A 23,942-nucleotide genomic window follows, 5' to 3' on the forward strand; every position below is an offset into this window, starting at 1 on the left:
TGTGATGATTTGTCACGTTATAATATTTGTGAGTAATATTTTATCTGCCCCTCTCTCAAGTGGAATTGCACAGTAGATTGATGGAGATGTTTAAAAAAATTCCAGTATGTCACAGGGCAATAACTGCAATAACTTTTGTTAAAAACTATGTGTATTTTAGAATTAAACATGACTGTATACAGGCTGTTCTTGTAGCATCCCTGTGACTCCTTGCTTGTCAGGCCTTCAGAATATTTTAGAATTGGCTAAATTGCAAAAATGAATATTTTAATCCTGAATTCAGCATGTCAGTTTTAATTGTTTAGGCTTTTCCCTTGTACTGTACTGTGGAGCAAGAACCAAGCCGCATTTTGACTCACTATTTTCAGTGTTCTATGAACCTGCTGAAGACAGGAGGGTGACCAGAAGGCAAAATTCTTCAATTCGTCATCCATCTGACCTTTGGTGATAGACTACTTTTTTTGGCAACATTTTTTCTTGATGTGGATGGTGTCAGTCTCTTAGAATGATGTTTTTAGATCTATAATGTATGTGTATTCCCTCTGCTTGGAAACCTTGTGATTTATATCAACCTAAGCAAGATTTAAGTAACAACAAAGGTTTGTGTGTTCTGGTATCAAATTTCAGTAGCAAACAACTCTGTTTAGTACTATGTTTTTCTGATAGTTTGAAAATATTTACCTTCAATTTTAAGAGATGCTATACTATCTTCCCTTTCAAAGGCAGAAACAGAAACAAACCAGTATGTGGTTTAAAGCCACAGAGTCTTTGCCCTATATGTTTGGTGCTTCTGAAAAAAATACAAACCCATTTCATGGGATGCTGCTGTGTTAAGTACACAACCTGACTGGGTCTTGCTGCTTTTTATTTTCTGAAGTCACACTGGTGGGGAATGCCCTCTACAGTGTGAACACCAGCTGCCCATAGTGATGGGAGACTGATTTAATTAACTCAAATCCCATAGGTTTAAAATTCATCTAGCAGTGTGTTAAATTGCTCTTGCCATACTTCCTTGCCCTTGAGCTCTTCCTGCTTGTCCAGTCTGGTGCTGTAATAAATTGATCTCACATGGCAGCGCACGCTGTGCAGATAGCAAAAGCTTTATTTTAATGATGTCTCATCGCCACTCATATTTTCATCACCTTGTTTCTGCAGCCCTATTCTGGAGGCCTTTGGAAATGCCAAGACAGTTTATAATAACAATTCCAGCCGCTTTGGCAAGTTCATTCAGCTGCACTTTTCTCAACATGGACACATCCAGGGAGGACGAGTAACTGATTGTATCCTTTTCTTCAGTGGACCAGAAATGGATGGAGTGAATAAAGACAGGGAGGAACTCAGTGGGTCAGGAAATCCATCATCCTGACCATGGTTTCTCACAGCTAGTTTATAACTGTTGGCAAATTCACAACTTACAGAGGGAAGAAGTGTTTGTTTGGTGGCTCTGCAGCACCTGACTCTTGAAACTTCTGTCTAGGTAGTGCATTAGGTAGGGACATAGTTTGACTTTTTGCTTTGGCAATTGCAACACCTGATACTTAAATCCCTAGAATTTGCTGCCTAGGAAGATTGCTAATGTTAATTGCATCCTGTTTTTTTTTCCCAGAAGATTGTTCCCTTATGTTAGCTCTGCCAAAGAATTAATTATTTAGAAAAAGGAGACCAAACTAAAAATCAATATATTCTGTACAGCATTTGGATGCAAGAACAGGAATTTAGAGGGCCAAGTATGACTCCCTGTTTTGGACTGCCCGTCTCCAGTGGACGTTGAAACCCCAGTCACAGAATCATAGAATATCTCAAGTTGGAAGGGGCCTGTAAGGATCATCAAGTCCAACTCCCTGCTCCTCTCAGGACTACCTAAAACTAAGTCACTGGAACAGTCTCCTCAGGGAAGTGGTCACAGCCTGTTCCAGTGACAACAAGGACAGGGAAGATTGGATATAGTCAAATTATGTTGTGCCATGACTACTTCCCTGTGTGCCCATGTACCCCTCTGCCAAAGGCTTTGATATATCTTTTGTCTACATGAGGCACCTAAATGTGCCCTGGCTACATTTCTTGATGTTGATGTTCAAAGCTGCTACTGACTGCAAACCACACCAATTTCCACTGGAGCAGCAGCCAGATGAATTTACTACTGTTGTAAATAACAGGCTTGGATTGTTTAGTCTGCTCTTTATATGCTGTCAGTAGATTAAAGATAGCGGTGTCTTGCAGAAGCAATGAGATCTGATGCAAGACTTACTGTATGCAGTACACACTTTCAGATAAGAGTGGCCTCTGTAATCTTTCTAGGAGTCCCTAATGTCTCACCCTTTGTTAGGTTACCTCACCATTGTGCAGATCCTATGCTCTATCTAACATTGCCGTTTTAAATGTCTCTTTTGCACATATTGCCTCTGTGAATAAGGAGTGGAGAGGAGGATTAGAGGTGACATTTGTGACTGCTGTTTGTCCACTTTCCCAAGCATCAGTTATTTAATGATTTGTTGCTTGTTGCAAGGTTCATCCAATGTATTTATAACATTCTTTGTCAGTTGTCAGGAAATCTGTGCATATGTCGTTTGAATGTTTTCTCCTTAACATACTGTTCAGATTTACTGGAGAAGGTATGTGTCACCTCTACTGACTTCTGGGTGAGCCCTCTCCTCATAATATGGTGAGGAAGTGCCATCTTTCCTCCTGGATGATGCTGTCTCCATCAGAGCACATAGATGTTAGCTTCTTAGGTGTTACTACTGCCACTGTCCCAATTGAGGAAGAAGATGGTGGAGGAACAATGTTTGTCTTTTATCTGTTAGAGCCTATTCTTCTGTCTTTGATAAGTGCTGTGCATTACAGAGGAAATCTAAAAAAAAAAAGAAAGCTGTGGAAAAGGGAGAGAGAACAAATACCTGGAAACTCAGTTCCACAGAGAGGAATATGGGATACAACTCCAAATGCAGACACCTGTGTCTGGTGTAGTTTGCTTTGGACTGAGGAACTCACTGAGGAGCAGGATCAGAACTGACAAGATTCATTTTGTCCATGTGTGCGCTTTCTGAGTTCAGAGAAGTCTGTATGCACTTAGTTGCAGAGCCACACATGATGAGATCTTGAAAAAAGAAAAAAGCTTATTTAGACAACACTATCACTAAATTGGAAGAAACCCCTATTGTGCATTGGCCCTGGGGATTTACCTGTATCCTGGTCTTCTCTTTGCCTTTTCAACCACTGGCATGATCTCATTCTACTGGCAACTCCTTTATTCTTTGTTTCAGAACAGAGTGGTACACCAGAACCCCGGAGAGAGGAATTACCACATCTTTTATGCTCTGCTGGCTGGTGTGAGTGGGGAACAGAAAGGTAATTTCATTTTCTGGGAATATGTCTCTGTCCTCTCTCCAGTCCGGCAGGTGTAAGTCAACTAGAGTATGGATATTTCAGGTCCTTGATACATAGTTTTTTCTTAAGACCATTTCATGGGAACAGAAAGGGAGGGTGAGAGAAAGAAGCTGAGGATGACAGAAATGCAGTATGAGAAAAGACACTTCAGGCGTTCTGAGCTGGAGGGAAAAGTCTGTGCAAAGTGAAGCAGAGGTATAGAGAGATGAGGTAATGAAACTGGCTAGAGGCAAAGGAAGGGTAGGGAGTCTTGATTCAGATGCTGATGGGAGCTGTTCAAGGAGTTTCAAGGTAGGGCTAACAGAAATACTTTTACAACAAGCCTTCAGTATAGGTAATAGAGATATAAATTATGAAGACCAGTAATGTAGTGGCAGAACTAAAGTCAAAACACTTGTAGTATCTGAACAAAGGGCTTGTCCCTCTGTACATGGGGAAGTCAGAGGTGAGTCTGGAAGAAGGCATGCAAAGCAAGTGGTAGCTGCAAGCTGTGGAAGAATCCTCTCTGTAGTGCAGCATGCTTTTAACAACATCTGTGTGTACTGGGCTGGGTGCTGCTGAGCACTGATGGTCTTGCTGAAGAGGTCATATAGGTAGTCAGGAACACGTTACAGTTGCACTCTGGTTTTGAGGGAGTGGGGCACTTCTTTATGTCTTTGTTCTGTGTGTACTAGAAAAAATCAGATGGAAGAATTGGGCCTGACACAGAGTGGAAGAAAGTAAGGCTTCAGTTCTAGGGAGTTCATGCAGGAATGGCCATGTGGGTCAATTCACAGATCAGTCAAAGCAAAGGGAAATAGTGGCGGAACATGCTTTTCAGCAATTACTTGGGGAAAGCATGCAAGCCAGATTATTTTCTTAGGGGAAATCTCCACTGTTCTTCCCCATCTCCCTTCCCAAACTGGTTGTCTGCTTCATTTCTCCTGTCTATAATGTATTTCTGTCTCATGATCATCCTTCTCTCCTTTCTCCATAGATTTTTTCAGTTCTCCTCTATGCTTTTCAAAGTGGGAGATTAAACTTGCAGATAGTATTTAAGATGTGGTTGTGCTATGGAGATACACCTAATGTTGTATTTAGTTCTGTGTTCCTTCTAAAACTGAAGGAACTGAATTGTATTCGGTTTTTGACTGCTACTCAGCTCTGGGATGATGCCTTCAGAAATCTTACTGTGACTGCCCGAACTCTGTCTCAAGTGTTGATACCTAATTTAGAGGTCATTACTGTGTATAGTTAAGACTATGTTTCTATACACTTTATGAGATTTAATTTCATCTTCTGTATTTTGGGGTTTTTTTCTGAGTCAATTTATTGTTGAAATATTCCTCTGCAACTCTGCAGCTTGGGATTTGGCTGCTCTAGATCATTCTGCATACCATCTGCAAGGTTTTTTACTGCACACCTTTCTCTTTCTCTTCCCCAGTGCATTCACTGTCTAGGTATGGCTTTTGAGGGGTAAGGAATCTGTCCAGATGAACTCTCCCCGTGGTAATCCTACACACTGTTTGGGGGGACCAAGATCATAGAATGAAAAGGGCGATTGTTAAATAAGTTGTTGTCTTTCTTCTCCCTGACATTTTTCCTCTGTTGCAGAAAGCCTTTCTCTCTCTGAGCCAGAGACTTATCGCTACTTGAACCAGTCTGATTGTGTGACTGATGAGAACCTGAATGATGTAGAGATGTTCAGTAAGGTCATGGTGAGTCCAGTCCTAACTACTCCTGAACTTCTGGACACAATCCAGTGGCTAAATATACTGCAGGGTCTTGATCTCACAGGCAGAATTTATTTCCCCTGAGCGAAGATCTGGTGTTCATTGAATCTGAAACTTAGCTCTAACTATTTGTGGTAAAAACGAGGCTCGAAGAGTGTTTTTAGTTTACAGAAATAGGGGAATTTGGGTAACAGTCAAGGATGAATATTAACTTAGAATGATGGAGACTTTGGAGAACATAAACCTCACCCCATAATGGTTCTAGGAGTCCTATAGATGGTCTGCTGCAGGAAGCCTCACACTGACAAACAGAAGGGGAACAGTCTGGTCTAGAGGTAGTGCTCTCAAAAAATGTTCTGGTAAAGTTGTATCACCTGTGCAAGTGGCATATTCTGAAATAACACACAGATTTCAATAGACATCTGTAACTTTACCAGAGGTTATGGGTTTAGCAAAATGAGTATGCAGTTTGTGTCTGTTTGGTAAGTGACTATTGGCCTGAGGGCTTTAATAGTTTAGGTAAAACCAGATAGGCAAGGTGAAACGAGTCAGCTTAGGATTTCAATAGCTCCTGCTTAATTGTAATTTAAGGGAAGGAAGTGTCTCCTGTACAGCAGAGGTTTCAATGCTGACATGGCATTTATACTTCAGCTGAGGAGAGGCCTGGAAGAAAGAAGGGAACTAGAACCCTGACAGGGCAAATGCGTGAAGGCTAGGTTCTATCTCTCGAAGCCTCAGGAATGTCCCAAGAACACTGCCTCGCATGCATGGACTAAGACAGAGGGAATCTGCCATTCTTCCTCATTATCTGGTAACCTGTTTCTAACCTTCTCGCAGTTAATACTGAAAATGGTTTTAAATCAGTGCATAGATCTACTGATCTAAATTAGAATATATTAAGGGGGTTGCAAGGATCAGAGTGAATTAGGTATTTTATGTAGATCCATCCTTCAGGGAAGACAATAAGGCAGAATGTGGAAGCAATCCAGTGGCAACTGTAACCCGTACTGCCAGTGTTCAGGGAAGGATTTCCTCACACAGACACAAACAAACATGTTCTTCCTGTAATAGACAGGCAACACCAGCAGCAAAGTCCAACTGTGGATAGGGCAAACGTCCACCTGCCTTAGATGGGGATAGGGTAAATGAAGGAGAGAATGGGAGACAGTGAAGATCATTGGCAGATGTATGGCTGAGAGCAGGGCTGTGCCATTCTATATCAATGTGATTCATGATGACTGTAATTCTAAGTTTTACATCTTATGTGGGCTGGGCACGAGTGTAGGGGGTGCACTGTACTGTGGCTGCACGTACAGCCAACATTAGCTATATGGTTTTGCACAGACTGCCATGAAGGTGATAGACTTCAGCACTGAAGAAATCAGAGACATCTTCAAACTTCTTTCTGGCACACTTCATCTGGGAAATATTGAATTCATGACTGCTGGCGGGGCCCAGATTACCACGAAAGCAGGTGAGTGGGACCCTACCAATTTGGTATGCTATGCCAAGCCATGTAAGGCCCCAATAAATTCTTTCTCCCTCTGCTATGCTGGTCTGCAGTGCCTTTGCCAGCAGGTTCCCTGCAGTTTAACCTGCAAAAGCATTGCTACAGGATGCATGGCTTCAGACCATGATTTTACCAGTATGATTTAGCTGAGCTGTGGCCCGCTGATACATTTGTTCTCCTGGATACTCCCAGACTAAGTCCACAGCCTCATGGTTTCTCTTCTGCACTGAAAGAGCAGGAAGAAATTGGAACAGGGAGAAGTTTGAGATAAAAGTAGTCTGTTACAGACTCTCCCACATCTTCCTTTGAAGCATCTGCTAGTGTGCACTCTGTTACAGTTATCCAGCCTGAGCTGGTCTGGTGTAAGTTGGATCTCTAAACAGACAGAAGCGATAAATATGTAGTACACGTGCTTTAAGTCTTAAGTTAATTGCCTCTTCTTGACATCTACGTTTAGCATCCCATGCTCAGACTGCACTATTGTGCCTTCAGGAGAACACATCCTCTTCTTCAATAAATATCTTGCTGGTGCTGAGCTTTGCACAGTGCTTTGCTCTTCCTTTTGTCAGCAGAAAGGCTGATTTGTATGAGTTTGTGACCATGGCCCATAACTGGTGCTGACCCTGCATCAGACTGGATATGTGAGCTTGCAGCTTTGGATATGCCAAAGACAAGTAAGGGGGATTGTGTTTTGTGCTGAGGCTTAGTCACTTGCCTTGTTAGGAGTCACAGGATTTCCTCATTAAGCTGCAGAATATGAGCCCCCATGAGCAATGGGGGTCCATGCAGGAGAAAAAAGTGTGTCCTCCTTTGTTATTAGTGCTGAACATTGCCAGTGACCTCCTGGGCCTAGATGCCTTTCAGCTTTCTGAAGTACTGACACAGAGGTCCATGATTCTGCGTGGGGAAGAGATCAGCTCCCCTCTCACTGTGGAGCAGGTAAGTGTCCTAGCGCATGCTACTACGACTGCATTTCCAGGCCCTCTGTCTCCCTTTTGTATCATCCATTCAAATTTAGTTTCCTGTTACACCCTATAGGTGCTCAGCTGTGTCCTCAAGTATTTTGCCCTCATTGATAGTTCAGGTCCCAATGCTGACTTTGCTTTTTAGGCTTTACAGTGGAGTTCACTAGCAAATGGCAATGCATAATACTGGTTTTAAGTCACCTTTACTCACCAGGAATTGGTCACGCCCATGTCCATGTAAAAGGTACCTGAGATGCTTAGTGGTATTTGCATATGTGCATGCTTTTACCTTGCAGAACTCTCTGGTTACACTGCATTTACTGGAAGATAAAAGCTTGCATGCAGTTACCACAAACATCTGGCAGATAGTAGGTTATTACACCACAGTAGCTTCTTTGTGTGTCCATACAACAGCAAAGGAGGACCAAATAAACTGATACGTGGTTCTCATCTTCTGAACCTGTCCTGCATGCTGGAGCTAATTCTGCTTATCTGTTACATTGTTGTGCCTACTGCCTTTAATTTGTGGTGTTGCTGATCACTTGAGGGCACTCTTGGTGTTTTAGGTCCGTGCATAGATAACTGTAGAAAATCTTCTGTCATTAATAAAATGCAAGACACTAAGAAACAAGGAATAATATTCCTAGGATAGACTATAGCATTGTGTTATAGCAAAATGAACATATGTAGTGAAAATGTTGTGCTGGCACAGACTGCAGAAGATTATCAGTCCAACCTCTGCATTGGCAAACAAACGAGAATTACTAGGCTTTCTCTAATGGATGTCTATCTAACTTTCCTTCAGATTTCCCATGGAAGGAATTTCATAGCCTCTTTAAGTATCCTGCTTTAGCTGCAGTGGAGTCTGGAGCTGGAAAGATTTTCTTCATATTCAAATTACCTTTGACATCCCAGCTGTCCACCTTATAAGCTTCTGCTTCTGTGAAGCTTTTCACATGGCGTTCTCTTTTCTAAAGTTAAACAATCCAGTTCCTTCAATGTATCCTTGTAAGAAATTCTCTGAATCTCTTCTTCTACTGTCTCTGTTTTCCCGCATCTTTTAAAAAGTGAAGTGCCTATAACTGGAAATCGTATTCAAGCTGAAGTCTCAACAGTGGCCATTTCAGCAGAGTAGTTGCTTCTTTTCTTGCTGTGAACACACCTGCTAATATATCACAAACTAAGCTTTGCCTTTAAGAAATAGTATCTTTCTTTTCATAGTCTTGACTTTTCTTTGCAGTGAAATTGCGTTGCAATTATTTTTCAGCCTGTAGTGTATAGTAGATATCCTCAGTATCCAGTACCACAGTTCCTCCTCTCAGCTGTCTGTCCTAAATAATCCACCTCTTTCTATATCAGTGCAAATGGATGACTTAAAATAATGCCAGAGACACTCCATGCAGTTCAGAGCAACAATGTGCAGTTGTAGAATTTATAAGAGTCTCCCTGAACAGAGCTTTCCCTGATAGTATAGCTATTCCTGATGCTGGCTCATGTTGGACCCCACACTTAGTGAAGTACTAAGACTGCAAGAAAATTGTTACAGCAAGTGGGTGCTACTACTTAGCTGTCTTCACTAGGTGAGCCTGTTGCACTGAACACTGGGCCTGTAAAGACTGTTTGGCTTAAACCCCAATGTACTGTGCCCACCTATTCCCACTGGTTGTGGGAATGCATTGATAGAGCTGCCAGGAATTGGTCATTGTGTAATGGACTCGTTACCCATCTAAGCTTTGACATTTTAGTGGGCTGAATGGATGAACTGGCCTGAAGGCAGGCGAAGCGGGGAGGATGAAAGGAGCCTTTGAGAACCTCATTGAGACATGTTATGGGGAAAACGGCTTTGGTTACAGCTGGATGGGGAGGTCCTGTTCCTGGAAAATGAGTCCAGCTTACTGTGTAGCCAGAGACAGTACAGAGGCATGGCCTTGAGGGCATTTTTAGTCCCAACTAATAAGACAGACCATCTGATGGAGGGAAGAAATACCCAGAAAAGTCATGTGTGCCCATGTTTTGAAATGTTCTCTTCTGTAGAGATGGTAAGATTGCTGTGTGTCCTAGGCCTTTGGGTGGCTGCAGGGGAGATATTATCCTGGAGAAGAAAGGAGGAGAAAAACTGAGTGAAAAGGCAAATCCTACAGGCTGGGCCTCAGAAGCTTGCTGAGAGAGGCTGGGAGGATTTAGAGGCAGTTGGCATGTGCTGTTAGTGAAGCAGAACAGGAGAGGTCGTGTTATTCAGGCTTGTAAAACTAAAGAGGATGAGGGTGCATTTAGATGATCTTTGTCATTGCTGGTCAGGTCTACTGAAGGAATTGCCCTGGTGGCAAAAGCAAGAAAGAGTAAACAACCTGTAATTGATCTGGATACTGCTGTTTATTTATGAAATGACAACATTATACCTTTTACCCTACTTGATTATTTCACATACTTGCTTGCTCACCCCTCAGTGTTATGTTCGGCTTTTTTCCTCAGTAGGGAGATTGCTGCTTGTCCAGGAGGGTCAGGCAGAAAGTTGTGTTGGTTTATGTTGTGTAGCTCATTGCAGTTATGAGTCTCAGAAACTACAAGTCAAGGATTTTGAGCATACTCTCATTTGTCTCCACATGTCTCTGATCTCCAGGCTCGTTCCCCACCTCCAGCATCTATCTTGCAGACAAGATCTTTGCCGCCTTCTTACCTGGCCCCTTTTTATACTCACTGGGATTACATCTTATTTTTCGGAACCCTTATTTTTGGCCTCCTCTTCTTTTCAGAACCCTAACTCCTAGTTTCCCAGTCTAAATAGTGTATGTACAGGACAGCATGTGATCAGCCTCTTAATATGTGGTTCTGTCTCATGTCTTTTTATTAACTGGAGGATTTTGAGCATGCCACTTTTGTTTAGTCCAAGTGTTATGAAAACTTGCAACCAGCCCATTCCTGTTACAGCTACCAAGTAGCAGGCTTTTGCTTGAGATATCAAAAGTTCAATTTCAGACATTCATCCACATGCTTATATACACCCAATTATCTGCTGCCTGTTAGTGATCATGATTTAAATTATTTTTGCCACCTGTCACACTTGGTTATGATCGCTGCCCGGGGTGTTGTGTCAGCATCAGAAAGGTCTCTCATTCCGTGGTCTACTGGGACATGAACCCTGGCTGTTGGCTGGCCTACCCTGTCTTCCAGTAGATAGTGCTGTTTGCAGGAATGTTTATGAGAGGAGATTTTTGAGACTAATTGGTGACAGAATATTAAATCCTGCCCTACCAGTTTTTGAAAAATTGAGTGGACTCCCATTTGACAGCTCTATTAGGAGTACTGAACCAAGATACCTTGCCTGTCACTGCAAATATTGGCTCAGGTGATGCAAATAACTGCTGCGGGCTCAGTAATGAGGTATTTTGTGACCTTCCCTGCCCCAGCATGTGTTCCAAAACATGTCAAGGATTTTGTTGCTTCCTTCAGCCTCTCAAGGTGAGTTACCTAAAGGTCAGACATGGTACATCTGTGTGGCTGGACTATCTCTAGACTTGAATGCTGACTGTACATATGCATGACCAGTACAGAAACTAAGACATGTAAAGAGGAGTGGACGAACCTGAAATCCTGTAGAGATTTGTGGTGCTCCATATGCCTTCTCTTCTCCCCGTAACTAATTTTTTCTCTTTGCATTTACAGGCAGCTGACTCCAGGGACTCCCTCTCTATGGCGCTGTATTCCCAGTGTTTTTCATGGCTCATTAGCAAGATTAATACGAAGATCAAAGGCAAGGAAAACTTCAAGTCTGTGGGCATCCTGGATATCTTTGGCTTCGAGAACTTTCAGGTCAGGATTTTGTCTTTTTCAGGGTGGTTTGGTTTTGGAGATGTCTGTACATACAGGAAGAAATTTGGTAGGTTTGTATCCTGTTTATGTTAGCATAGGGCATACTGGGATTTCTCCACTGCCATTTCCGTCCATGAGCAGCAAGATATATTTAGCTGCTCATTTCTGCCACCTGTATGCATAAAGGCTGGTGTTTAAGGTCTGGTTTGTGGCACAGCCTCTACGCAGATATGCTGTGAGACATCATATTAAATTTTTTACTTGTGTACAAATTAAATGTCCAACTCCTACCTGCATGTTGTTTGTTTACATGTCTTTTTCCTTTTGTTGAGAATTCTGTATGTAATGCTTCTGACTGCAATTGATGAGGCATGTATGTTGAGAAGCCACATACTGACTGCTTAGATATTTCACAGAAGTGAAAACCCAGTGACCAAACACTTAGAGAATTATTATATTTCTTTCTTCCTAGGAAGAAGAAAAATGTGATTGTCTTTAGCATTCTTTACTACCATACAGGCCTACTGAATCAACTTTGCATGAGCTACAAAAGCTGTTCTTCTAGTTGGCCTCCTCATACTGTCCTCCTCATGTCCATCTGACACTCCTTGGTTCTATGCTCTCTGGCTTGATTCCAGGCTTGGCACCTCCCTCATCACTGTTATAGATTGTTTTAGAGCCCAGGGACAAGAATGTTAAGTTTTATAATCTTTGTTTCTTCTTACAGGTGAATCGATTTGAGCAGTTTAACATTAACTATGCAAATGAGAAACTCCAGGAATATTTCAACAAACACATCTTCTCCTTGGAGCAGCTGGAGTACAACAGGTGACAAACTGAGGGAGTGGGGCCCCTGTTGCTTTCATAGGTGGTAGAATGCAGGACATCATTCCTCCTTTGTGCTATTCAGTCCCTGCTGCTAAGGCAGTGGGGGCAGCTGGGCCTTGTTGCACTCTCTGTAAGCATTTTGCATGTGCTTTTCCAGCATAGTTCCCTTGTCTCCAAGCAAAGGCTTTCTCTCTTGTAGTATTTAGGAAGTTCACATTCCCTTCTATCCCTCCAGCGGATGGGAAGATCTTGGGTTTTAACCTATTAGAACACATGGTCACTGATCTTATTACTGACTTCCATAATGATTTGCCTAAGGTACTGGTGGCGTTATGCATGTGGAATCTTGGTGTGCAAAAAATAAAGTTCCTAGAGATAGATGGTTAGATATACAACAGCTCTTTCTGACCTAGAGATTCCTATGCTGCTCCTTTACTCAGCAAGGAGATTTAAATCAGGCTGATTCCTGAGCTTAAAGAGCATGAGGCCTTATGCACAGCTGTTTCTCTTTTGTAGGCTTCATACTGGATTGTATTTTGTGAAGTATCTGGGATGTTCTAGAGTATTTCTGCTTCTGGAGAAGGCTGCTAGATAAATCCTTCATTTTTTGCTCTGAAACAGAAGCCTTTATGTTTGTGAATGAAGCAATTGAATAGGGTCAGTGAGGGCAAATTAGAGCAGCCTTGTAAAGGGAGACAGCTGAATAGCCAATTCATGAAATTCTAAAGATTACAAAACTGCAAGGCTATTTACGCCCTCTCTTCTCAGGCCAATTCCACTATTGCAGGAAGCTTGTGTTAAGAATGGTATCATCATGACAAAAGATTTTTTCCTGATGATTACATACAAGTTTAAGTTCTGTGGCTGAAAGGACGGAATTTTATTATTGACTACTCAAGTTATTCTAGGATGATGTGATTAAAGTTTGTCTTTCACAGTATCAGCTCTGCTTCTACAGGTTTAGTAAGTAGTTCCATGTATTTCATCATTCAATTAGACAAGGGGGCTGAGGCACTAGGGAAAACTTGATTAATTTGTGATTTGATTTGTTTCAGAAAATTCTGCTCCCTTCAATTCTGTAAGGTCTTCTTGCTCTGAAAGGGAATCTAAGAGGTCTTTTTGTAAAAATATATGGCCTCCGACACTCATTGTTGCAAAAATCTGAAACACTGTAAGCTGATATTTTTTCTCATTAAGTGGATAAGATATTCCATTCCCTGTAGGGGACAGATAATTCTTTCCGTTCATCAGAATTTTTTCCAGTATGTTGCTTCCAGCTGTTGCCATAGTTTTCTGAATGCTTTGAACCTCAAAGTAAGAAGCCTAGGCCGAAGGGTTTGTAGATAACAGCTTCACTATCTTCAAAATGTTAGCCTTCACCTGAAAGGTGTCTATATCAGAATGTCAGTAAATAGCTTCCTGCGTAGCCTGTACTCTTCCTTGGATTCCTGAGCAAGAGTTATTCCCAGACTTCTCTGAATTATGAAAACATAAATGGCCTGTATTATGGGAGTGTAAGAAGGTAGCAAAAGGGGGGAAAAACACATTCAGCACAGATTTATAGAATTTCATGGACGATTATCAAGGCACACTTATTGTAGTGCTGTATCTACATCAGTTAGTGTTCTGAAAGATGCTCCTATTGCTTCTTCTGGTGGACCTATGAATTGTGGTTCTGTTTTCTGGCAAATGTTCTTCAGGCCTGCTTTCCAGATTAGCGGCTCAGCAGTTGACTCTTGAAGCTGTGTAGCAAACTGTCCATCACCACCACCACTTGCGCTGATGGTCATCACTCCTCAAGGAGTTACTGAGAGCAACTACAATTTCTCAGTGCTTGGTGTGTAATTTCCTCAATGACTACAAGATAAGCAGCAGTCTAAATCACTGGGATGGATAAGAAAGGCTGTCTTCCACTTCCATCTCCTTGTGTTAGCAGTTCACTGTGTGTCCTATTCTTTTTCCTCAACCATGGCAAACCCTAATTCCTGCACATCATCTTGAGCCCTGAGACAGCTGCCGTGCTCAGCTACTTCTGCTCTCCTGCATCTCAGGGCATTGGATCTTGCATTTCACATCTTTTTTCTGTTTGTTCTTGACTGTCAGGGAAGGAATAAACTGGGAAGCCATTGACTGGATGGATAATGCAGAGTGCCTGGACCTTATTGAGAAGGTGAGCATTTATCTGTGACAGTTTCCAGGGAGCACAGTGGGGACTGCTGATTGTCTGAGACCTTCCTTGGGGTTTCCTGGTTTTAAAAATAGATAGTACTTAGATCCTCTTTCCATCATGACCTGGCAAAAGTATGAGCCGTTGTAGCCATAGCCCCAGCTCAAGAAAGCAGATCTCTACTCATTGATGACAGTAAGCTTAGGAAGCGTGTCATAGTTTTAGACAGGGAGCAGCGTTTAGGTAAAAGCCTTAATGTGAATCTTTAATAAATAATCTTGACTTAGGTTCTGCTTGCTGAATGCATTGACTGGCCAGAATTCTGCTTTCAGCTCGAGTTTTGCTAAGTATAACTCAGGGTTTATTGCTTAATGTCCAGATGCCCAGTTCTTGGCTTGGTGCTGTGTAGTAGAGCTTGGAGCTTTTGCGGACTGTAAAAGCCTGTCTCTTGTTTGGCTGTAGAAACTAGGTCTGCTGGCTTTGGTAAATGAAGAGAGTCGATTCCCCAAAGGCACAGACAACACCCTTCTGGAAAAACTTCACAGCCAGCATATGGTAAGTAAAAAAAATAACCTGCCAGGCAAATGATCAGTATGTAAGCCCCATCAGCATTTCAAAACTGAAACTGAAGATTTTGTTGATCTAAAATATGTGCTTTGTGCAGGAGACTTAAAATGCCTTAGGCCCAAACCTGTGAGTGTTTAATAAGGCTGCACTGAACAAAAGTAACTTTTGAAGAAACCTGCAAATGGTCTCTTGTGCACATAGAGAGAGGGAGGGTGTATTCCACAGGCTGAAGGTAGGGAAGATTTGAATTTGTAGCATGGGTTGAAGGTCGAATTCTACTAGTCTGCGACACCACACAAGGCAGCACCCCAGGCACGGGATGCAGCTGCACAGTGTGCATGAGTTTCTCCTGCCAGTTGACTCACAGGAGTCTGCTCCAGAGCACGTCTAATCTCTGTCTCCTGGGGCTGGGGACGGCTTTTGCCTCATGATTTTTAATGAAAGCTTTCTTATTGTTCCTAATTAATTAAATTCTTTCCTCCTCTTTCTTGTATTCTGGACACAGGAGTAGAAGGGCTTTTTCTCACGGGTCAGAAAGTTATCCTGGGGACACAGAAACCACAGTGAGATCACTGTAGTAATCTCTCATTTTGTCTCTGGTACAGCCAACACTCTATTCTTAATAGTAAATAGACTGAAAACAAAGCAAATTAAACCTTGTAGCATGGATTTATGGAATAATTTACTACTTTGGTAAGAACATTGTCAGCTAATATGTTTCATAGTCCTTTAATTTGGGTTTCAATCAAGCCTGAAACATTTAAATTTGTATTCTTTATCTGACTTTGTTTTTAATTGGCATAGATGCAGATAGTTTCATTTTTCATACTTGCATCTAGCTCTGCTAGTAATACTCACAACTACTAGTTGGATACAATAGCAATGACTTCTGGTTGTCTACTTACGCATGGTTTTGTGGAAATATTTCCGTTCTTTAGGCTTAAATTGATGCCTTCAATTTAGTCCACTGTGCCTTTTCCTTGTATTATAGTTCAAGGTATATGAGAATGCTTGCTTGATTTACCTTTTTCATTTTTTTTGTTGTTAGTATTTTGTTAACGTTTAATATTGAACTTATGAATATTTTTAATACATCACTTCTTCTGAATTTTCTTTCTGAACTGTCCCAAACTCTTCAGTTTGTCTCCAAATGAAGAAATTTTAAAGCTCTTCTTTCTTTCTGCTGTTCACCTCTGAATTCCTCTACATCTTTTCTCTATTCTTTTCTGAGATAAATAGTCAGACCAGAATGCAGTTCCCTTGGTAAGAAGGTACCCATGGTTTATTGTACAGCAGCATGAGACTGTCAGTATTATTTTGCAATCCTTTACACCCCACAACATTTTGGTTGCTATTTTTGGTGATTTCTGTACATTAAGCAGCCTTTTCATTAAGCTGTTCATAGTGTCACCTCTGTCTGCTTTGAGGGGATAGCAGTTAATGTGGAACCCTAGGGAGCTTATGAGAAGTGGAAGAGGCTGAGGAGATGAAGTGCAGGGAGAAATGATGAAGTAGACAGTGCTCTTGGATTTGCATTTTTTGAAGGTGAAAGGGTTTTTTTGTACCAGTTAAAATTTCTTGTGCTGTCTGGAAGACCACTGGAAGGCATCCAGCCAGCGTTGCTGGAAAGCCTGAAGGACATCATAAGAGAATAAGCCCTCTTCTCTGTGTTTTCTGTGGATTGCAGTAGGCTTAATGACAAAAAGCACAGAGATGGGATTTATGAGAATATGACCTCTGATACAGCTGGGGAGAGGAGCAATAGGGCAGGTGGGAGAAGGAACCAGAAGTATTGTAGGCACAGATGAAATATAAGGGCTTGGTAGAGAGGGAGCAGAGAGGAGGGTGCCAATCCATGTGAGAGAGTCAGTAACAGTCATGCTGCAGTGGAAGAAAGGGAAGTTTGTGGCTGGAAAAAGATGACTGGATTGGGGAAAGGGAAGAGCAGAGAAAATGAGTCAATATGAAAAGGAAAAAAAGCAATTAAAATGTTTTTAATAGCACTAACATGTTATCAGGGTCAGAAGCCATCCACCCAATACTGCTAAGAGAACTTGAAAGTGAAAGAGCTGAATTACTAACAGTGCAGCATCTTACTTAAATTTTTCTTAGTGCTTGTATTGGATGAGGTGGGAAATTGTTTTAATTTTTAGAAAATATTCTAGGAAATTATAGGCCTGTAATCCTTATCTTGCTGTTGGGTAAATACATAGACTATGAATGGTCAGTTAGCTCAAGAAAGGGAGGACTGTAAGACTGTCTCATACAAGCACTGAGGTGGCAGTTTTCTGATAATTTGTGGGGCAGGACTGGACTGAGAGGGGCCTTATGAGACTGATTTGGTTATAAAATGAAGATGAAAAGCAGTGAAGATAAATGTAAAATGGTGTGTCTGAAAGAGAATAGTCCTAGCTTCACACTTGCAATGATAGGCCCTGAGCTGATACTGCTCTTAAGGAGCAGGACCTAGACAGAGGCTGTGATGGATAGTTCGATGGAAGCATCATCTCAGTGCTCAGTAGTAATAAAACACCCAGATCTAGCATTAGAAATTCCTAGGAAAGAAGTAGAATGAAAGCAGAAAACATTGTTATGGCACTGTAGAATCCGTGGGTTGCCTGCACTTTGAACAGTGTACACCACTGGTCTCTTCCACTCAGGAAGGGTTATATCAGATCTGATAAACAACAGGTCTGGGACAGCTTCAGCGTTATGGAAAAGTATGTTGAAAGGACCCCGCAGCGTGGAGAAAAGGTGACTTAGATGGGCTGTGACAGGTTTAAAAGTCGCACATGGCCCATAGAAGATAAATGGCCCTAATGGGAGCCAGGCTTAAAATCAACCAGCTGTAGTTCCCAGTGTGGATGGTTGAGAGTTCCCTGCAAAAGGATGCTCTGGATGCATGAAGTTTGCATGGGTTCGGGTGTGGAATGTGCAAATATTTCAAAGGGAAATCTGTAGTGTAGGGAAACGTAAATGTTGTAAATGATGTAATGTTGTAAGATGATGTAAATGTTGTAAAATGATGTAAAATGTATGTATTGTTGTAAACAAGAGATAATTGTAGGGCAGCTGAGGTAGTCTTAATTGCTGCAACTGTGAGATCCTTCGAAGTGGCCAATCATTGGGGTAGCTGCTAACGAGTGATAAGAGTGTATAAAGTCTGGCGTGGCGGAGCAGTTGGAGAGACCATTCAGAACAGGACCACTTGAAGAGCTTGGAGTAAGAGAGAGCACGCCAAGGAGGAGCTCGGAGTTAGAGCAGCACCCAAACAGAGGCCGAGTTGTCAGCACGAACCCGGGAGGCGACGGAGAGCAGAGACTAGGAAGAGAGATCCATCTATCCGCGGCAAAAGGCGATGGAGAACAGAGACTGGGAGGAGAGGTCCGGCTGTCTGTGGCAGAAATCCACTTGGGGTTATTAGTTATGCAGACCTCATGAAAATAACTGGAGTTTGAGAGAGTATTAGGATGGAAGTATCATTTACTTGCCTTGTTCTTACTCTACCCTACATAGCCACTGCTGGAGGCAGAATACTCAGCTGGGGGGAGCGGTGGTCTCGAGGAGCATGGCTGCTCTTACACACTTAACGGTTTTCATAGAACACAGAAAGGAAGGGAAAAATGAGAGAGTGGAACAGTTAGTACAGCAAATTAAAAATTTGTATTGGAAAAGGGGAAGAGAGGTGCAAAGAAAAATGAAATATAGAGGAAGACAGGAGACTGGTATAATATTTTCTTTGTCAAAGAGAAGATGAGTAGGCATTCTGCAAAGCTGCCATCTTCCCTGCATCCTGATCCCATGCCTTGCACCACGTGGTTTGTGTGGAGCCCATTCTCCTCAGGTGTCAGACATGCAAGAATTTCATCCATGGCATGCCTGCCCAACTTTGATTCTTCAAGCCCTTGTTCACATAAGGAATGCTTTGAAAGGCTGGATTTTTCCATCTTATTAGAATAACGTAATTGTAGCTGCAGATAGTGGCAGCAGATGTGGTCAAGCTCTGCAGTAGTTAAGGTCCTTGCCCATCCCAGCGTTGTCATAGTCATGGCAGAGTTCCTGACTGAGCCTGTTTATTTTTACACTGGCGTTATACAAAAACTTCTTTTTCTTTCATTTCAGAGCAACCACTACTATGTGAAGCCTCGGGTAACAGACCATCAGTTTGGCATAAAACATTATGCTGGGGAGGTAGGTGTTCATGGCATATCGGTGTGTTTCTGCCCAGGTAGTGCCCTTTACTGGAGTAAGGGGAGTGTGATGGGCTTAAAATAGCATGTCATTCTCCAGTAGTATATTCTTCAGCTGGAATGTTTGTTTGAGTTTCTCAAGTAGCTTTTGGTTTGGAGGCTAAACCATTGTTCTGTTGTTCATGTTGTCTGTCCTTAGACATTCACAAACAATGCCCAAAGTAATACCCACAAGGAAGATTTTATGTTCGGAGCTGAGGAGAAAAGGCTAAATACCTATTGTAAAAAGAAAAAAGTCTCCAAGCCCTCAAGGTTAAATGCTGCTCTTTGTTGTGGAGAGATATGGAGCAGATGGAGGTGTGTCAAGGGAGGGCATCTGCATGCTAAAGAAGGGCCACCATAATTCCTCCTAGAATCATATCTGCTGAGACATGGTTGAGAGGTCAGGACGCTGGGTAGCATAGTTAGTATTTCCTGAAGTGGATGAAGTACGTCACACCTGGCTGAGGGTTTCCCCACACACATACCTCAGCGAATCTCTGCAGCTCTTTCACTTGGATCTTGTATTTGAGGGTTTTTGTGTGTTGTTTTTTGTTTGTTTGTTTGTTTGTTTTAATTGATGGCTAAAAGCCACTTTCTTGCCAGTAACTGCAGAGCTCAGGAGCACTTTGACCCCAAAAATTTGGATATTGGCAGGAACCTGCAGCGTTATTGTGTAGCTCTGCTGGAGGTCTTGTACATTGGCATATTAATGTAGAAGTGATTTGTACAGCACTGTTCTAGTGGCTCTGTCTGCATTGCAGGTGCTATACGATGTGAGAGGATTTCTGGAGAAGAACAGAGACACCTTTCGAGATGACATTTTAAACATGCTGAAAGACAGCAGGTATGCTCCCCCTTAAGCTCGTGTGGAGACCACATCTGTTGGACTGGACTAAGCCACATTCATGTAATAACCAATCCAAGGAAAGCAGTTGCTTTTGTCTAAGCATCAGGCATTATTCTTTATAATTCTTCTCTTTTTGCTTAAGTATCCTGGCAAAAGAAAGGAGATCTGGAGAAGTCAGATGAGGCACAGATTTAATCAGCACTCTTGTTGTCCCAGTTTTGAAAAGAGCTATAAAAGCATGACAGAAATCCCTGCAGGCGATGCTGGTTTTCTCCCTCGTCTCTTTCCTTTTCTTGGTATTCCTCTAACCTCCCTGTCTCAACAATAGCAAATTTGCCCCTGAATAAGTCAAAGCTCTTTACTATGCGGTCAAATGCAGCCTTTGTACTGCTTGTTTTCTAGCCTGCTTGATAGTGGAGAGCTTCCATCCATATCCTGAGCCAGACTGAGCCCTTGCTATGGGATCAGGCATGGCCCCTAATATTATATCCTAGTGCTGCAGTATGACCCTGGAGAAATGAGCTGGCTTTGACTTTGAACAAGGTCTGGAAGACAGAGGTGTGAGGCATTAGAAGGAGTGAGGCATTTAATAACATGGAAGACTGTAGAAGTTTTTGAATAGCAAATCTACAACATGCCTCTTACCGCAGTCCATGTATTGCCTTTGAGTTTCAGCCTGATGAGGCTGTTTCAGAACTGTATCTTCTCTGAAGCCTGCATTGTGTTTGCACTGTGATCGGCCTTTAAACAACCTGCAGAAGCTGAGAATATGAGCATCATGTAGCTGCCTCACATGATGGCATTGGGGGAACATTTTACACAGGGCTTGGAGCCAGAATTGTGGTCGTCATTGTCCAGTGTAATAGAAGGACTTGGGGTTTTTCAACAAGCCAGAAAGGGAAATTCTGCTAGAAGCTGTCATAACAATAAACCAACACAAGCACTACTGAAGAGCTTCATGCAACTTTGTAAGAGCCGGGACCGCTATCTAAGGAGTGGCTAAAAGGTGGAAGGTTCCCCAGAGCTGACCTATACTGAGTGTAGCTCTAGAAGTCCTCTGGCCACAGACAGGCTGTGGTTGCAATTGCATGAACATGTCATGGGTGCTAGTCATGGCAACTAGGTTGGGAGGGAGTGACAGCACAGTCTACCTAGAGTACGTTCAAGGTAGTTTCACCTGGAGGCACGTAGCTCAAGGGACGTGTCCTAGCCAGTGCAGAATGGAGATCTTCCTTTGCGTAATATCCTGCTTGACAGTGTGAGATGGGGTTTCTGGCTTTGCAGCCATGTGACATACAAGGCAACGCAGGGGTACTACTGGGAATCCACATGGGAAGTATGACCCTGGAGAAATGAGCTGGCTTTGACCTTGAACGAGGGGTACTTCCTCACTGAAGTACCCAGCTGAACTGTTTCCTGCAGTCACTCTGTGGCACAGCAGAAATAAAAATGAGGTGTTTCACACTTGGTCAGGGCAGTAGCTGAGAATGATAGGCATCTTCCCACAGGTGGTAGGGATCTTGCATCTCTAATTCTTTTCTTCTCCCTTAGGCTGGACTTCATCTATGACCTTTTTGAAAGAGTCTGCAGTCGTTGCACTGAAGAGACACTGAAGATGGGCACCCAGAGGCGCAGACCAACTGTCAGTTCCCAGTTCAGGGTAGGATGTTTTCCAAGACAGCAGCAGGCTTCTGGGGAGGAGCAGATGGATAAAGCAAGGCCTACAGCCAAGAGGAGTCATTCATCCTTGTTTTGTGTCCAGCACTGAAAATGTGCAGGAATGTGGTAGTGCTAAAAAAAGACAGTGCCACTGCCCCAAGGATTTCTGTCTGGTATAAAATGTGAGATGCTAAGACTGAGTAGGGTGACAGAGAGAAAAAATACTTTGCTAAATGTATGAAGTTCTTGAGGTTCTTTGATCTTTCATGTTTTGGTGTTTCAGCTAAGTGAATGTGTCCTTTTAGGCCGCATCTCTTACAGGTATAGTGGCAATTCCAATAAGGCCTTACTGGGGGGACCTTGCAGGTAAGAGTCTCATCCCCCTAGGTTGTCTGCAAACCTGCTGTTAGTTTCACGGTTTTAGTTTCCTATATTTAAATTTGAGAGACTTGTAAAGATAACTCACATCAGCTATACAGCTCTAAGACAAGTATGGCCATGCAAACAGTGTTAGAGTGTGCTATGTGTATATATTTTGGGCAGGAAGGGATCTTCTGGGTTACTGAACTTTTGGTAGACTGAGTCAAAGGACATTAGGAATGGGAGGGCTGCATGAAGACCCTATTGCATCAAATGTAGCCTCTTTTTTTCCTGTACTGACTGGTCCTTTGGGTTTTGTCTTGCTGGTTTTTAGGATTCCCTTCATTCCCTGATGGCCACACTTAATACTTCCAACCCCTTCTTCATCCGCTGCATCAAACCAAATACAGAAAAGGCAAGTCTGTCATCCATCAAAATGCATGCATGCAACACAAGCCTTCATGAATGCTCACTTGCACAAATGCCTGAAAGGTATTCTGTCAGGGTCCAAACTGAGGATAGCAGCAGTTCCCTCTCACCTTCCCTTCTTCCTTCTAGTTGTTTAATAGTTGAGGAAAAATATACTCTCCCCCTGGTAATCAGAAGAACAGACTGCATGTTCAGTATGATATGATATAGTCATTTCCACCTCTTTCTATGCTTATGAAGCTTGGAAGATGAACTGAGCTTGTGCAGAGCCCAGAGCTAGGGTAGAAGAAGCAATCACTCCTGTTTGTGGTGCCTGTAGACAATTTGCTCTGGAATGCAAGGCCTGTGCAGTAGGAAGCATCTCCTACAAACCTCTGGCTCTAAGGCAGAGGAGGTGGATGCTTCGTGACCAAGTGCTTAGAGACAGACTGGCTCTCATTTGGGTTGTGAACTGTGACAGGAGGATACGCTGCTAACTAGTTTGGGTGAGGAGCTCTGAACCCATAATTTTCTTTGTGTGTTTTGAAACCATGTACGATGCAGCAGAGGAAAGCCTTCTGGGGGTTTTGTGCCAGAAAAGAATTTTGTAGTTTGTCTCCAGTTTGTCTGAGAGAGACTGCAAAGAGAACTGAGTCAGAAAGAACTGCAATTTTGTATGTGTTAATGCATTTTATCATTACTTTACTGCCATGATCCGACCATGACAGCAGTCTGCAGACTGGTTTTTTTTTCCCAGATTCTGCCCAGCTCCCTTTTGTACCTTTTTCTGTGCCACGCAGTGTTGTGAAGCTGCTTTCCCCTTGACACAAACCTCCCCTTTTTCACCTGGCATGCTCAAATTTGCAATTTCGACTTTGTACGGAGAAACGGATATACAACCTGTGACTGCTCAGAGAAACAGTCACTGTTAAAGTCAGGAAAGAAGTAATGACAAGATCAACAATTATTCTGCCTGTCTTATTTGTTTTTCAATCTGGATTATTATGTAGGCACCAAACCTCTTCAATCCAGATGTGGTGCTAAATCAGCTCCGGTATTCAGGGATGCTGGAGACAGTGAAAGTTCGGAGAGCAGGTTTCCCTATACGGCGCCTTTTCCAGGACTTCCTCAGCAGGTAATTGCTGTCATTGTACCATATGCTGTAACAGCCCCAGAGTATATGGTTCTATATATTTATTTCATCTATAACTGCTGTTACCAATGTGGCTCATTTGAGGGATTTTTTTCTAACCATGCCCTTATCGCCCATATTATAGACTGATTTGGAAGACCTTTTGAAAATATGCCTTTATGGTAAACACCAGAATAGATAGACAGTCCTTTTTTTTTTAGCTTTGCCACATATTTGCTTGTGTGAAGCTATGAAACTCAGTTGGTCATAATATATAAAAAGAACATATCAAACTTAAACCCTTTTATCTGGCTGACTGAAGCAAATTTTAACAGACACTATAGACTAATATTGGAAA

General features: G+C 42.4%; 1 protein-coding gene across 1 annotated transcript in view; it reads left to right on the top strand.

Moving 5' to 3' along the window:
- LOC104054609 (unconventional myosin-X-like) overlaps positions 1 to 23,942 on the top strand; it is a 95,211-nt gene that overhangs the window by 28,828 nt on the left and 42,441 nt on the right. The window contains exons 6-20 of the mRNA XM_054069236.1: positions 1,156 to 1,280; positions 2,599 to 2,612; positions 3,264 to 3,348; positions 4,981 to 5,084; positions 6,444 to 6,573; positions 7,430 to 7,548; positions 11,238 to 11,384; positions 12,112 to 12,212; positions 14,316 to 14,382; positions 14,842 to 14,934; positions 19,069 to 19,137; positions 19,940 to 20,022; positions 21,577 to 21,685; positions 22,379 to 22,459; positions 23,463 to 23,587. Of these exons, the coding sequence (XP_053925211.1) occupies positions 1,156 to 1,280; positions 2,599 to 2,612; positions 3,264 to 3,348; positions 4,981 to 5,084; positions 6,444 to 6,573; positions 7,430 to 7,548; positions 11,238 to 11,384; positions 12,112 to 12,212; positions 14,316 to 14,382; positions 14,842 to 14,934; positions 19,069 to 19,137; positions 19,940 to 20,022; positions 21,577 to 21,685; positions 22,379 to 22,459; positions 23,463 to 23,587 (1,452 nt within the window). The remainder of the gene's footprint in view (positions 1 to 1,155; positions 1,281 to 2,598; positions 2,613 to 3,263; positions 3,349 to 4,980; positions 5,085 to 6,443; positions 6,574 to 7,429; positions 7,549 to 11,237; positions 11,385 to 12,111; positions 12,213 to 14,315; positions 14,383 to 14,841; positions 14,935 to 19,068; positions 19,138 to 19,939; positions 20,023 to 21,576; positions 21,686 to 22,378; positions 22,460 to 23,462; positions 23,588 to 23,942) is intronic.

This window comes from Cuculus canorus, chromosome 6, assembly GCF_017976375.1.
Source record: "Cuculus canorus isolate bCucCan1 chromosome 6, bCucCan1.pri, whole genome shotgun sequence".
NCBI classification, from domain to species: domain Eukaryota; kingdom Metazoa; phylum Chordata; class Aves; order Cuculiformes; family Cuculidae; genus Cuculus; species Cuculus canorus.